This window comes from Rhineura floridana, chromosome 7 (assembly GCF_030035675.1).
Source record: "Rhineura floridana isolate rRhiFlo1 chromosome 7, rRhiFlo1.hap2, whole genome shotgun sequence".
NCBI classification, from domain to species: domain Eukaryota; kingdom Metazoa; phylum Chordata; class Lepidosauria; order Squamata; family Rhineuridae; genus Rhineura; species Rhineura floridana.
Window position 1 is genome coordinate 98,719,047 of NC_084486.1, and position 14,044 is coordinate 98,733,090.

At 41.7% G+C, this 14,044-nt stretch overlaps 1 protein-coding gene across 10 annotated transcripts in view; it reads right to left on the bottom strand.

Moving 5' to 3' along the window:
• SNED1 (sushi, nidogen and EGF like domains 1) overlaps nt 1-14,044 on the bottom strand; it is a 100,480-nt gene that overhangs the window by 8,385 nt on the left and 78,051 nt on the right. For 6 of the 10 annotated variants that reach the window (XM_061636690.1, XM_061636685.1, XM_061636686.1 and 3 more), the window contains 8 exons: nt 12,110-12,406; nt 8,656-8,839; nt 7,917-8,029; nt 6,090-6,368; nt 5,145-5,322; nt 4,925-5,007; nt 4,726-4,827; nt 2,579-2,695 (listed from right to left, as the gene is read on the bottom strand). In XM_061636690.1, the coding sequence (XP_061492674.1) occupies nt 2,579-2,695; nt 4,726-4,827; nt 4,925-5,007; nt 5,145-5,322; nt 6,090-6,368; nt 7,917-8,029; nt 8,656-8,839; nt 12,110-12,406 (1,353 nt within the window). The remainder of the gene's footprint in view (nt 1-2,578; nt 2,696-4,725; nt 4,828-4,924; nt 5,008-5,144; nt 5,323-6,089; nt 6,369-7,916; nt 8,030-8,655; nt 8,840-12,109; nt 12,407-14,044) is intronic. The other 4 variants (XM_061636687.1, XM_061636681.1, XM_061636689.1 and 1 more) reach the window with 3 other exon arrangements.

A 14,044-nucleotide genomic window follows, 5' to 3' on the forward strand; every position in this document is an offset into this window, starting at 1 on the left:
GATTTGTTGTAATCTGCCTTGGGAGTTTATACCCTACAAGGCAAGCTAGATAGCCATTAAATAATAACAACAATGAGCCTGGAACACAGTCACTGTTAGTTCAATATGTCATGTAGAATCTTTGTGCTGTTTCCATCATGGCATAGAACCTGTCCTAGGACACAGGAGGAGCAGTTTCAGCCTCTGTTTCCAGTTGTGGCACTGCCCACTGGTATGCAGCAGAGAAATTCTGTAACTGCTTTATTCCTGTCATGCAGGAAGCCTCCCTATTCCCACAAGCACTATTTTTACATAGCTGTTCCTCTCCACCAGTCCTGCAGTCATTCAAAACTTGCTCATGTTTTATCTTTATTTCTATATTACTTTAAATGTGGAAACCAGCAGCCATAAAAGGCTGCCTTTTTTTAGAATAAGGCTTACGTACAGCTCCAAAATGTGAGGAAGAACTTCTTGCTATGAAGTAGAACTAGCCAGAAAAGGCATCAGAAAAAGAACACTTGCATGGCAAACCTTCACATTTTCTTCCCTAATACCTGAGCCTTAATGTCACTGTGGATCATCATTTATGCATATTATACCTCACTATAATATAAAATTAGTCTCCAGATTACTCTTGGGGTAGAACTTGTTGCATAAGCATATGTGGCAGAAACCCAGAGAAAAAAGTAGATGAATAAAATTAGGGAATTCAGTGTGTGTATGTGTTAGCTTCACCTTGTCACCACCTACTGCTTCACCTTTTCAAATCTCCACTCCCCAAGCTAATAGTCCCTCTGCGAGGTCAATAATGTGAATTTGTAGAGGCAAACATGGAACCCCACAGGGGAAATGTGGCTTGAGAAAGGTATGCCATTTGCACTAGAGAAATGGTAGGCATGGAAAGCACACATACCCTTCAGCTTCTCTGCTCCAAATCCACCTTCCAAAGCTGCTTTCTTAAGCCACTGAACTTTTATCACATGCATTTGTCTGTGTGCAATGTTTTCAATTAGGTCCTTAGTGCATGTTCCTGCAGGCAGTTTACCCCAACAAACAGTGGCTCATGAGAAGTTTACTCATGTGAGCAGCATAACATCAGAGAACCAGACTCCTCCAACACTGCAGCTCTTCTTCCATTAACTTACCATTTTTCTGTTCTTGGAAAGAAAGGGGTGATCTCTTATAACTTTGATCTTCCAACATTACACTGCAGTTAGACCACCCATGTGAACAGTAATTTTCAGGGGTTGATCAGGCTGCCTTACCAGATACACTGAATCTGAGACCCAGAAACACATTACTTTTGTCCTGGGGATGTGATCAAAAACAGGCTTTCTTCATGCCAGAAAGGAGGTCTATATAAATCTATTCCTACTTAGCCAGGGACCCAGGCTTCCTAGTTTCCATTATATAGATTTATGAATAAATTTTGAGGGATATTCATATCAGCATGTGGAGAGATTTCTAAGCAGCTCCCATCATGTGCTTCAATGCAGCAGCTGAATTCTATTTCTGCTTGCCCAATCTTTCATCTGTACTAATCTGATCTGTTTGTGTTGTATTCTCTATTTGTTTGATTGGTGTAATTTTATTGTTGATTTTATGTTTTTAATGTTGGCAATATAGATATTTTTGCAAATATATACATAAATGCTACACTGTTTTCTCTCTTAGGCTGCTTCCACAGTGGGCATTTGCTGTGGGATAGTCACACTTTGTTCATTCACTTTTTAAGAGGCATCTGCATGGCATCATGAACAAAACATCCCTTCATGTCTTCCCTGTTCAGCTCCTGTTCCCCACCCCCAAGAGCTCAGGAAACTTAAAAAAAACTCTCAGTGGAACAACTGCACATTTTCCACTGGTGTAAATGGCCTATGGTGCAGCTATTCTGGCTTGAATTATCCATCTATCCATCCAATTGCCACAACCAAAGAAGTCTTCAAGCAACTTGCAAAATATGATACATAGAAAACACATCTATTAATACTACTACACATTAAAATTGTTCATTCACAATCAATTATAAAACAAGAATAGCCTCCCTCACACAACAAGATGAAAACCAAAAACAATCTCCAAACCAGAACCATTACAGTCTGTCTCTCCAGGGATTAACTCTGTCACTTTAACTCTTCACTTTACAAAATGTATTGCCTTTATATTGGTTTACAGTATTTTCTCCCCCCCCCCCCCATTGAATTACAGCTGGGGCAGTAGGGCAGAAATCATTATTGGAGGTGTAGTGAGGGAAGAAGTTTTTAAACCCCTCCCCCCTCTCTCTCTCTCTCACACACAGAGGTCCCAATCAAAATCACTCATCCCAATATTTGGGGGTGGGGAAAAGGGGTCTAACCACTGGACTACATAGTATAAAGCAGAACAGCAGTGACTGGGTGCTATTAATGTTTTTACATGTTTTTAGATGCATTATTTTATCATTTATTTTGTCACCTTGGTGTTTGCCACTCCCGGCTCCTTTGGGAGGAAGGACAGGAAATCAATTTAAGAAATAAACAACATAACATAAATCATCCACATTTGGATAGCATCACACAGTTGGGAGAGTTCAGACAAGCAGGCATGCTTCTTAACTTACCTAGTTCACATTGCCTGCCCTTAAATCCAGGATTACAATCGCAATGGTAAGACTCTGCACTAGCAACACAGGTCCCCCCATTTTTGCAGATGTTTATGGAACAGTTCTGCTTGTCACCTGGTGATGAAAAGGATGAAGAGAGATATCCTGGCCTTTGTACTCACTGCATTTAAAAACATGTATCAAGAGACCTCCTCCGACAAATAGGTAGGATACTGAGGCATACTCATGTTAGAAGGAGAGATGGGAGATAATGTCCACACTTTGAAGTAAGTGAATCAAAGGCAATTTCCTTAGTTTCTTCACAGGTACTTGCAAGTATGTCTGTCTTGTGGATAGGAATGAGCCCATGGGATCCTGCAGTGAACCTCACTTTAAGGCTCATTGCCATGTGAAATTTAGGCAGGGGTGGGGAATTGTCAACTGCATTCGTTTACTGCTCTGACAGCGTAAGCGACTATGTTGCAACCATGAGTTAGTCTACTGAGGCAAAGAACAACCTTATACACAGGTAGTTAAAATGGCAATTTGAAAAAGGCAGGAGACAAGACAATATTTGAGAAAGTTAAAAGTTGTTTGTGCACAGACAACTTCTGTGTTTTTTGTAACAATACAAAAGCTTACACTTACAAAATCTATTTGCCAGGGGTGAAAAGTGCAATGTATTTACACATTACAAGCAGCAATCCCTCTTTCAAATTGCATTCAACTTTTTGGAAAAAATGACTGCCTTGCTCTACCTATACTTTTGGCTTTCTGTGAAGTGCCCCTGACAATTCTCTTGCAGAAAAAACAGTATACAAAAAGTGCACATGCATGTACTTTGTTACATGTGTATCTATTAAAATAGAAGCTTATTACAATGTTAGTGAGCTATGCAGAGAATTCTCTTTCTGGTCCTCTGCATCCTTGTGAACTTCACTACAGATCAGACAGGGCCTGTCAATTTGTTAGGCCTATAACTGGTCTATAGTCCACATCCCATCAGAGTACTACAGAAACCATTAACAATCACTGGTTATCATTCAGGTCTAAACCTAGAGCAGCAAGACATCCTCCTTTAACCTCCTTGGTGTTATGCCTATGAAAACATATTAGGACTATATATATATACTAAGGGTAGGTATCAGTTAAAACCATGGTCCACTGGCCAATTTCTAGTGGACCATCTAGTGCTTGCTCATTGCTGAGATCCTGTCAAACACCACCAGACTAGGCAGGCTGATTTCAAAACAATGTGGTTTAAGTACCAATGAAGTATGACACACACAAAAACTTCAATAAAAAGGAGAGAAGAGATTCCACCATTGTAGCTGTTTTCAGTGAGAGCTCATTCTGCAATTCCTAATTCTCTAGACAAGGGTAACAATGCTAACAATTATGGCAACAAGGCACTTCTTTCTGAAAGCCAAAAGTGTATAGTCCTCGAGGTGCCCCTCTGATCTGATGAAAGGTAGATGGCAACTAAAGAGAGCCTTTTTAGTGGTGGCAACGCATTTGTGGAATTCCCTCCCCTGAGAGGTTTGCCTGGTGCAAACATTCTTCTGGTGCCAGGCAAAGATGTTCTTCCAGGCTTTTTAATATATTTTCATTTTTAGCATGCCATTATATTTTACTTATGCATTTTAACTTGTTTCGCTAAGCCATCCTAGAAGAACTGAGGAAGGATCTATCTATCTATCTATCTATCTATCTATCTATCTATCTATCTATCTATCTATCTATCTATCTATCTATCTATCTATCTATCTATCTATCTATCTATCTATCTATCTATCTATATAAATAAATAAAAATACTCAGCACAAATTAGTGATCCTGTAACTGCTCTTAGAACTAGAGCATGCACTTTTGCTTTGTATACAAGGCTACCAAGACTGGTGCCACCCCACCCTTGGTATACACTGTATAACCAGGGTGGCTAGATTCAACGGAGAAGAGAAAAGCCGCACCTTCTGAAATATTCTCTTCTACAGGCTTGTCGTGTATCTGATTGCTCTTAATGTAGTTGTGAATCCTGTTTTGGATTCTCATGATAATCCACCTCAAAGCAAAGGCTGTTTAAGACTGGAGGGGCCAGGGGTGGTCTTATACCATCTTTGGCTTCTGGATTATCCCACAGATACTCCTCTTCTCTTTAGACTTACTTTCTCTCTTGCTACTCTCAGGGTCTGACAGCTGCAGTGCCAAGTTGACTTGTTTGGTTGATTCCTCCACATTTTCTTCCACTTTCGTGGGAGCCTCAGGTTCTAGAAGAAGCAGCAGCAACCAACAATACCTTAGCCTGAAGATTAATGTTGTGTTAGGAGACAAATGACACAAATGGGGGAGATGAAGACCACATACGTGTTCTCACTGTGACAGATCTACTTGGCAAGCCGCTGAATTTAGTGGTGATCCTCCCTCTGCCATCCACTAGCTCTGTAAACCTTTAAAAAGAAAAATACTAGAACAATCCCATTTGTAATGCATTGTCAGCTGAACTGACATGCTCTGATTTCAGCACTGCATAAACTGTTTTGCAATCTATGTTTATTCTGCATGGTAACTGATCCCCATTCTTTACCTGGGTGCTTGTGAGGGTTCCTCAGGAGTGTTGTGATCAGCAAGCAGACGCAGTTCTGGCAGGAATGCTGGGGGGACCCGGTTTCTCAGCACGTGAGGATGCCCTGTTTGGCTCCAGCGCCTTTCTGGGGTGCCATCCTTCTGCACTGCAGACCGGAGATAATTATGTTTCAATGGAACTGGATGAATGGGAAAAAATCACACCAACTTTATCATAATGACACCAACTCCTGGCCCACTTCCAGGCACAATTTAAAGTGCTTGTATTGACCTATAAAACCCTAGATAGCTTAGGTACCTCAGGGATTGCCTCTTCCCACTTGAACTTGACCATGTAATAAGATCTGCCTTGGAGACCCTTCTCCAGTTGGATCTTCCACTGTCATTTAAAAATAAATCTTTAACAGGGGTGGGGGACTATGATTGGGCTGTGGTGCAGTGGTATTCTATTTCCCAGTGACCCCTCCTGAAATAACAGATTCAGCAGGGATGACAGTGCTGTGGGAATGGCTTAACTCCCCTGAAGGCCACAATTCCAACTGGATTCAGTCCTCTCCCTTGGCTGATTTTGTTGTTGTTGAAAAAACACAGTCGTGTTGCACTCTTAACATCTGCAAGGATTATTTCACCTTAAATACAAAATAATGAGCAAGGTAGCTGGGGGGGGAGTAGAGGGCCTTTCCAGTTTTATAACTGCTTGTTTCTTGCTCATTCACATATCCTGGGCAGCAGGATGCTATTAGGCATTCTCTGGTCTTGCTAAGAAAATTCCTCATCACCGAGAATAGCTATAGGCCAATATTCTCTTTAGATGTAGATAGATTTCTTGCTCTTTCATAATACATTGAATATACAACCTAAGGGGCCCTGCCTCATGTCATGCCAGATTACAAAAGAAACAGGCTTGCAGGAAGCTATGAACAAACAGAATGGGGGCTAGACTTACAGGCTGTAATGTAGAGATGGGCAGGTTCACTAGTTACTTGTCCTTGATCTGTATTTTGAACAGCCATCACTGATAAGTGATATCTTTGACCTGGGTTCAGGTCACGCACTGTGTAAGAAGACAGCTTTCCATTGGGCACATAGCGACTCTTCACATTTTGACTAGTGGTGACATTGATTATGTAACCTTCCCCTGAGCCAACTAGGGGCTGTTCCCAGATCATCTGAACAGAGGTGGCTGTGACTCTGGATGCAGTGAGGTTTCTAGGAGGAAGAGGTCCTGTTCAGGGAGAAGGATAAAATTCAGTGTGGAATTCCTTTCAAACTGCTCTCTACTCCTCTCATCAACTGGATACTTGAAACAGGGGGAAAACCTTAAGGGTGAAACTGTTCTCTCTTCACTATGCTTTCTGAAATGCAGGAGTGGGAAACTTTTTTGGCCTAGCAGCCCAGCTCTTTATCTCCCCGCACCATCATATGCCAACTTTGAAAGGGCCATCCATCTGTCAATCATCTAAAGTAATGACGACTTCAAGTGGCTGATAGATGGGCTGTTAAACCTGTTACAATTGACCTCTGGGGGTAGGGTCTGCTTTGCCAGCACATTCATTGCAGCCCCTAGCAGGATTGGACCCCACCCATCAGCTGATGTCACCCAGTGGCATCAACTGGTGGACACTGGGTGTTAGGGTTGCCAGGTTCAGAACCTGAGACTGCTCCTGTATCTTTAGGAGAAGAGAAAGTCAGCCAAGTGCAGATGTTCTTGCAACACTGTAATGGGAAAAACCACAAGGTGGAATTCTCCCTTCCCCCTGCACAACATTTAAAGATACAGAAGACCTCTTGGAGGCTGGGCCTGGCAACCAAGAGGTCTTGTTGACTGTATTTGTATTATATTGTATTTTATATTGTTGTACGTTGCCCAGAATGTCCGTTAATTCGGACAGATGGGCGACTAATAAATAAAATTTTATTATTATTATAATATTCTGTATCTTTAAAAGTTGTGCAGGGGGAAGGGAGAATTCCACCTTGTGGTTTTTCCCATTACAGTGTTGCAAGAACACCTGTACTTGGCTGACTTTCTCTTCTCCTAAAGATACAGGATCACTCTCAGGCCTTGAACCTGGCAACCCTACTGGGTGTGGTTTGGAAAACATGGGTTCATAGGCCAAGATGGGCCCCAGGGCTGTAGGTTCCCCACTCCTGCTCAAACAGGTAAACAAAGGTACCCTCTTACCTTGCAGCAAACCTCTGGGCTTGCTCAATTGTTATTTGGCTACTAGGATTCTACAGGGAAACCAACACAGCATTCATGGAGAGGAAAGGGTAACTGTTCAGAGACATGGGGACAAAGGGGAAACTGTCACGGGCACTATGAAATGGGTGCCTTTAAAAGCTCTACAAGAAACATATCAACCTCTACCACAGGAGTGCCGGCTGCATGTTTGAGAAGAAGGTTCAGAATTTAGTAGGTACTTCTTAAAGCACCACTTCAACCTGGAAAAAATGTTTACCAGTTGCAATTATGCAATATAAAATGGGCATATACACACAGGAAGAGAGCTTTTCCATGATTCTGAATGTATATTGATGAAAAGTAGTATCGTAGTCCTAAAGAAGTTTGTTGTTATATAGGACTCTAGTACCCGACACCTACAGATGTCTCTCTCTTCAGCATCACAACCTAGTTTGGGGTGCCAACACTGAATCAAATGCTCAGTCCAAGCATTGTATTATATACTGCAGGAAAAATGCTGCCGTTTTTAATTAGTTTATAGGCAATAATGGTGGGGAAGCTAGGAGGAAAATTTTCTGTCAAACTCACGTGTCCACACGTAGAAAGGTGCTGTAGCAAAGCTCTCAGTGGGATGGTCTTCTGCACTGAAGCCACTCAGGGTCCACATGTGAATAAGATACTTCTGCCCCGGCTGAAGGTCCCTGTTGGAAGATTAGATACGCTGAGTAAACCTCAGACAGATGCAATGTTTTGGAGTAAAGAACAAGCTGTTCCTTATTGACTGCTACTGAGTGAGAGACTTGCATAAACTACCCACTCAGAGAGAAATATGAACAAATATCTACTGCACACAGAGAGCTGTTGAATACATGAGGCAAATACCTGAAAGCCATGTCAGCTTCAAATTCCTTTCTGACTCATCTGAGCCTCAGTTTCTTTCTAATTTGAGGAGTCTCATTTTTAATAGAAATTGGGGAAGAAGGATTTAGACATGACAGGGGTGTCTATTTAAAGCTTCTTGAAACTGTTTGCTGCCTAATTTCACTCTCCAGCTTTTCCTTCAGGTGTTGACTCCCCACGCAAGGACTCTGGAGCTCATTTTGGTTTAGTTTTAGATTGTAGTTCCTCAATAGAGGAAGAACAGGTGGGAGAATTGGAAGTACAACTGTCAGGCCTGGTGGGTCTCAACTTGGGCTATTCTCTGCTGCCGACTCAATCTCCCCCCAGCAATGTTGACCAGCTAAGCTACAAGCCACAATCTGTCCTATGTTTATTCACCATCACCTCCCTTCTGTCATTCCCAGCAAGTCTCTTGCTTCTTGCTCACCAGAATGTGTATTTGGTCATAGTATTGTTTAACTCCACAGCACGATCCTCTACATCATCCGGCTGCCGTATGGACACACGCACCTTGCTGACTGTGGCGTGCTTAAGCCTGTGGAGAGCCCATTGCACAGTAATGGTTGTGGCAGTCACATTGGCAATTTCAAATCCCTCCACTGAGTGAGGTCCTGGCAGGATGAGAGAGGGGAAATGCAGGAGGCGGTTATGACTCACCCCACTTGACAGTGACACACTCATTCAATTCTCTTGGGTGAGCACTGCCCCGCTGGAGGCCTCCTTCCCATCTTAGTAGCTTCCTACAGAAGAAAAATGTCAGTCTGGACTTTTGACAGGACTTCTGCAACAGAGTGGTCCCTCTCTCATTGGGAGTACAGGACATGGCATTTTGCATCCTCATGGGAACCTTTTGTAGTGTATTCTACAGTCAAGAGTCACCCATAAGATACTGCACAGCAGAGACACTTAGCAAAGACAGTGTGGTGTAGTGGTTAGAGTGTTGGACCAGAACCTGGAAAACCAGGGTTCAAATCCCCATTGAGCCATGAAGTTCACTAGGTGATTGTGGGCTAGCCATAGTCTCCTCTCAAGGTCACTGTAAGGATAAAATGAGGAACAGGAGAACCATGTATGGCACCTTGAGTTTCTTGGAGGAAAGTTGGGATAGAAGTGTAATAAATATACAGTAAACAAGCTCACTTCCATAGTTCACATGGATGGGGATGGTTAGTGCGTAGGAAGAGAAGAGTTATTCATGCTTCCCATTCAGCCGAGTCCAATACAGCTCTAATAATTCAAGGCTCCATACTAGCCTTTTAACTCCCTATCTAGAGGGCTTTAATGCCAAATCACAGAGAGGATTGGCATAGCTAGAATAAGCCCACAGTTTAAAGAAAGCCCCAGGCTTCAAGGTAGGCTCTCTCAGCAGACACTGCTACCATGCTGCTTCAAATCATGATTACTGCTATTTACTAGTTCCATACAACCTCTTAGCGGTGAGGGGCTGCTATGTATGAAACACGTACAATGTGGGGCATGTTCTTGACAAGTAACAGAAAGATGTTCCTGTGAATATGCAAAGTGATTTGTCAAAATTAGCATTACCAGCTAATCACCCAACAGCATATGCAAAAGCATGATGGATGTAAGCCTGTGAACTAAGCCTCCATCCAGATGGCAGCTTCCTCTGTGGTCAATTTAGTGTTTTAGAACAAAACAAGAAGTGACTGGGGAAGCACCTAAAGTAAAGGGTACTAACCAGCAGGGGACTTTGGTGTGACATAAACATGCAAATATTCCACAAGCTACAGGAATTGAAAGGCAGAGGGAGGCAGATGATAAATCTGCAGCACTGTCTCCTAACAATATCTATGCACCAGGATTTTTCAGTCAGTGCCACTCTGCCAATCCTGCTAGTTCCATCATGTGGATTACTACAATCCCCATCTTGTTAAAGTTGCTGAAGTGGCATAGCCAACACTTGGGGGGGGGATGAAATGCCTGCAATGGATTGATACAGGGTGAATTGATTGTGGATACAATACCTGACATCTCCAGGTACGGCTGGAAGAGCCCCTGCCTGAAATCCTGGAATGACACTGCTTCTTAATACAGATAATGCTGAACTAGATGGACCAATGGTCTGACTTGGTATAAGACAGCTTTCTATGATCCTATTAATTCCCATTGGATTCCAAACCAGTAGAGCTGTTTGTCTGATGGTGAATGATAGACCATGCTGCAGAATGATCATCTGCCTTGACCCTTAGGCTCCCAGCTCCTTCAACAGCTCACAGGATATATACATGCTCCTGCAAGAAGACTTTCAAGCATGACATGTGCTTGTTATTAAGACTTTCAATCTGAGCTGGTAGGCACAAAATACAGCACATCAGAAGATATCAGATCTGTGATCTATCTGGTTCGTTTTTAAATAGTGAACACTGCTAACAATTTCATAGCAAACTAGTAAGAATTATGCAATAAATCAACCATCCTTTCTGGCTTTGAGGAAGGGATAGTTTTCCATTTCTAGGAAAAAGTCTGTTGTTTACAATGTCCCTCAGAGCAGTCTCATTACCTAATACAAAAGCTCTGGTTCACTTCACCTTTTGGTTTTAATCATTATCCTGTTGCAAGTTATAAGAGTATAAAATCCTTTCATCAGGTTTCATCAGGGTCAAAGTGTCTTTAAGTTTTACTGAATGCTCCCTGCAAAGTGTGCTAAAGACTTTTAGGGGTGGGGGTAAGAGACAGCAGATTTATCATTTTGCTTGCATCTAATTTTCCCTATCCACCTAAAAAAGAAATTCAGTCATTATACTCTCCAATTAGACAGAATTTCCCTTGCCCACCAGGACTCCATTTTGAGCAAAAACACATTCCAAATGAACACCACTGTTAAAGGCAAGAATGTGGTTCCACTATATATTTGTATTCCTTTTCTAAGGCATTTAAAAAAAATTTTTTTTAAAAACAGCTGCTACACACAGTCCAGAGACCATTGCCGAGATGTCCACAATGATGCCTTAGGGCTTTTTAGTTAGGTGAAGCTAGGTGAAGCTAATTGAAGTCTGCTGTCAAGGAGCAAGCACTTGCTGGGGGCATTTCAAAACCCAAATACCCATCAACAATTGGTCTGAAAATCTGAATGCCCTTTTGACATTTGCACATATATCTTATAATTGACAATCTCATATGGATACCTATTAATGTATATGTTTAAATTAGGTTTGATGGATTATTATCTTTTTTAATGGACTGATGGGATATTGTTAATGGGAGCTGATGTTGTGCCTTTTCCCCTCCCCTGCCTTTCTTCCTTTCGTTATACTTGCAATATATACATAAGTATACATACACATATACATGTAAAAGCTAAAGGAAAACCCAAATAGATTAGCCTCATCTGGACTCTATTGCATCAATAGAGAATTAACAGATATAGAGAAACAAGATCTTCTCTTGCAAATGTTTCTCCAGTGACCATTCTATGGGATGTGGCAATTATTTTTCTTTTCTTTTAAAGTGGATGCAATTTCCACTACCTATTATTTACAACAACTTTTACTTCTATAGATGGCTGCTGCAAGAGAATGAAGACTGGGAAAACAAGAGGAAATTCATGCAGCCTTTCCCTTTAGGAGACTGTTGTTGTTTTTTGTCCTAATTGCATGGTGCATTTCCCACAGGTTAAAGGCCAAAGTGTTTGTGTTTTGCATATATAAGCTGAATTTGTTGTGTGACAGTAACAGCCTGGAGTGGCATGGAAGAAATTCTTCCTATAAACAAAATATGTGGTACTCCATTTTCTATATTAGCTTGAGAAACCTGCTGTATGCCTCTATGGCTCTGAGAGACACCTGCAAACATGGTGCCCTCATTGGTGCAACCAGGCATTTCTGTACCCACAACTCTATTCCCCTGAATGAGCTACTCACTAGTACGTGTGACAAGCATGACGGGCCTGCTGATATCATTCTTGTTGTTCGATTTGCGTTTGACTGAAAAGACAGAAATATTGTAGGCTTTGCCAGAGGCTAGCGCCCGCAAACGATGAACAGCACGGCTTCGGTCCACATAATCAGTCCAGCGGTAAGAGCCGTCGAAGGATATGTACGTCACGGCATAGCCATCAATCATCTGCTTGGCAGCCGGGTCCTTGGGAGGGCGCCAAGAGATTGAGAGCCCAGTCTCCTCCACCTTGTCCACCTTTAATGACGTTGGTGGCAGCAGCTCTTCAGGGTGTCAATGCAAACAAAAAGAAGGAAGTGTAACACGTTTTAAATGAAAGAATTCTGTCCCTCCCTCATTCCATTATTGTATCTTTCTTGCAAGAGGATGCAGGAAAAGGCAGCCTTCCCTAGTCTCAGGTCCCCGGATGCTACTGGATTACAATCCCCATCATCCCCGCCAATGGTCAGGGGTGTTGAGAATTGAAGTCCAATAAAAGCTGAGGACCCAAGGTTGGGGAACATACAGTTTAAGATGAATATAAAACCGGTGGGATGCTAGCATTAAACATGTCATGTTTCAAATACGAAAGAATGAATTGTATTGTTTTGCAGAGATACTGTGAATATGGAGACCTACAAAGAGCATCCACATCCCATGATGCATTATGAGCACAGTAGCTCATCCACTTCTTCACAATGGGAATAGGTTCGTCAGCTCACACAAGCATTAGTACAGGGACTTAGCTGTGCTACAGCAAGAATCTGTGGGTCCTCAACTCCAATTAATTTACTAATCTAGGCAACATGATAGAAATGAATACAATTATGCATGCTATGGAGAAAAGTGGATAGAGAAAACCTTTTTTTCTTCTCTCATAATACTAGAACTTCTGGACATCCAATAAAGCTGAATGTTGGAAGATTCAAGACAGACAAAATAAAGTACTTCACACGTAGTTGAACTATGGAGTAGAATTCACTAATAGGCAAAAAACCTTGTGGTTTAAGAATGTACCTATAGCTCACAGCTATTTCTATCAAACTTTAAAAAGCAGGGAAATTGGGCAGCTATAGTGAATGCACCAGGGGAGCAGGAGACCTGACCTCCTCTCTGAGATATTGGACTGCCCTATACATTTGTCAAAATGCAAACACAGTTTGTGTTGGTCTTTCACAGTCCAAAGCACTTCCTGTGTAGCTTGGAAGAATTTGGTAACATATACCTCTGAGCACATGGTGAGTGGTGGCAACACCTGCCATATCTAAAGATGGAGAATTACATTTTTGTATGTTTGTTGGTGTCCTTACTTTGCTTCTTTCCTATGTTACTACTGTTTCTATGAGAATCTAACCTAGAAAATTATATTTCTCTCATAATTCATCCTAGAAATCTGTGTCAAATTTATTTTTATTAATTTCAAAGCCTTTTTATTGGTCAGTGTCATATGATGATGAAGACAGCCTTTTGTGTTTCAAATTGGAGGTTATGCTCTATTTCTCTTTTGGGTGCATTAACAGTTGAATCTGAAACTGCAGTTTGATGTAAAATAAGACTGATTATGTTGCTACTTCAGGAGTGACTCTAGGTGTTGGAAAAAACAAATTTGGCCTACCCGAGATGCATGTTTTCAGCCTGCTATGCTTAAACTACTCCACTTAAGGAAAGGTGGGCATGGTCAATTAAAAACATAAAGCACACCTAGAATTTTGCTAGAATATATGTCACCTCCAACTGTTTTATCTTGTGCAAACTGAGACACTCCTCATGTCCATTGGAAATTATTCTGCAGAACAGTCAGTGCCATTATTCCACAATTGGTTTTGGAGCTTTTTTTAAGTGTTGCAAAGTGTTGCTGTAGTTCACATATTCACAGAAACAGAAGCATAAGAGAATGATTTACTATACGAAACAACACTAAG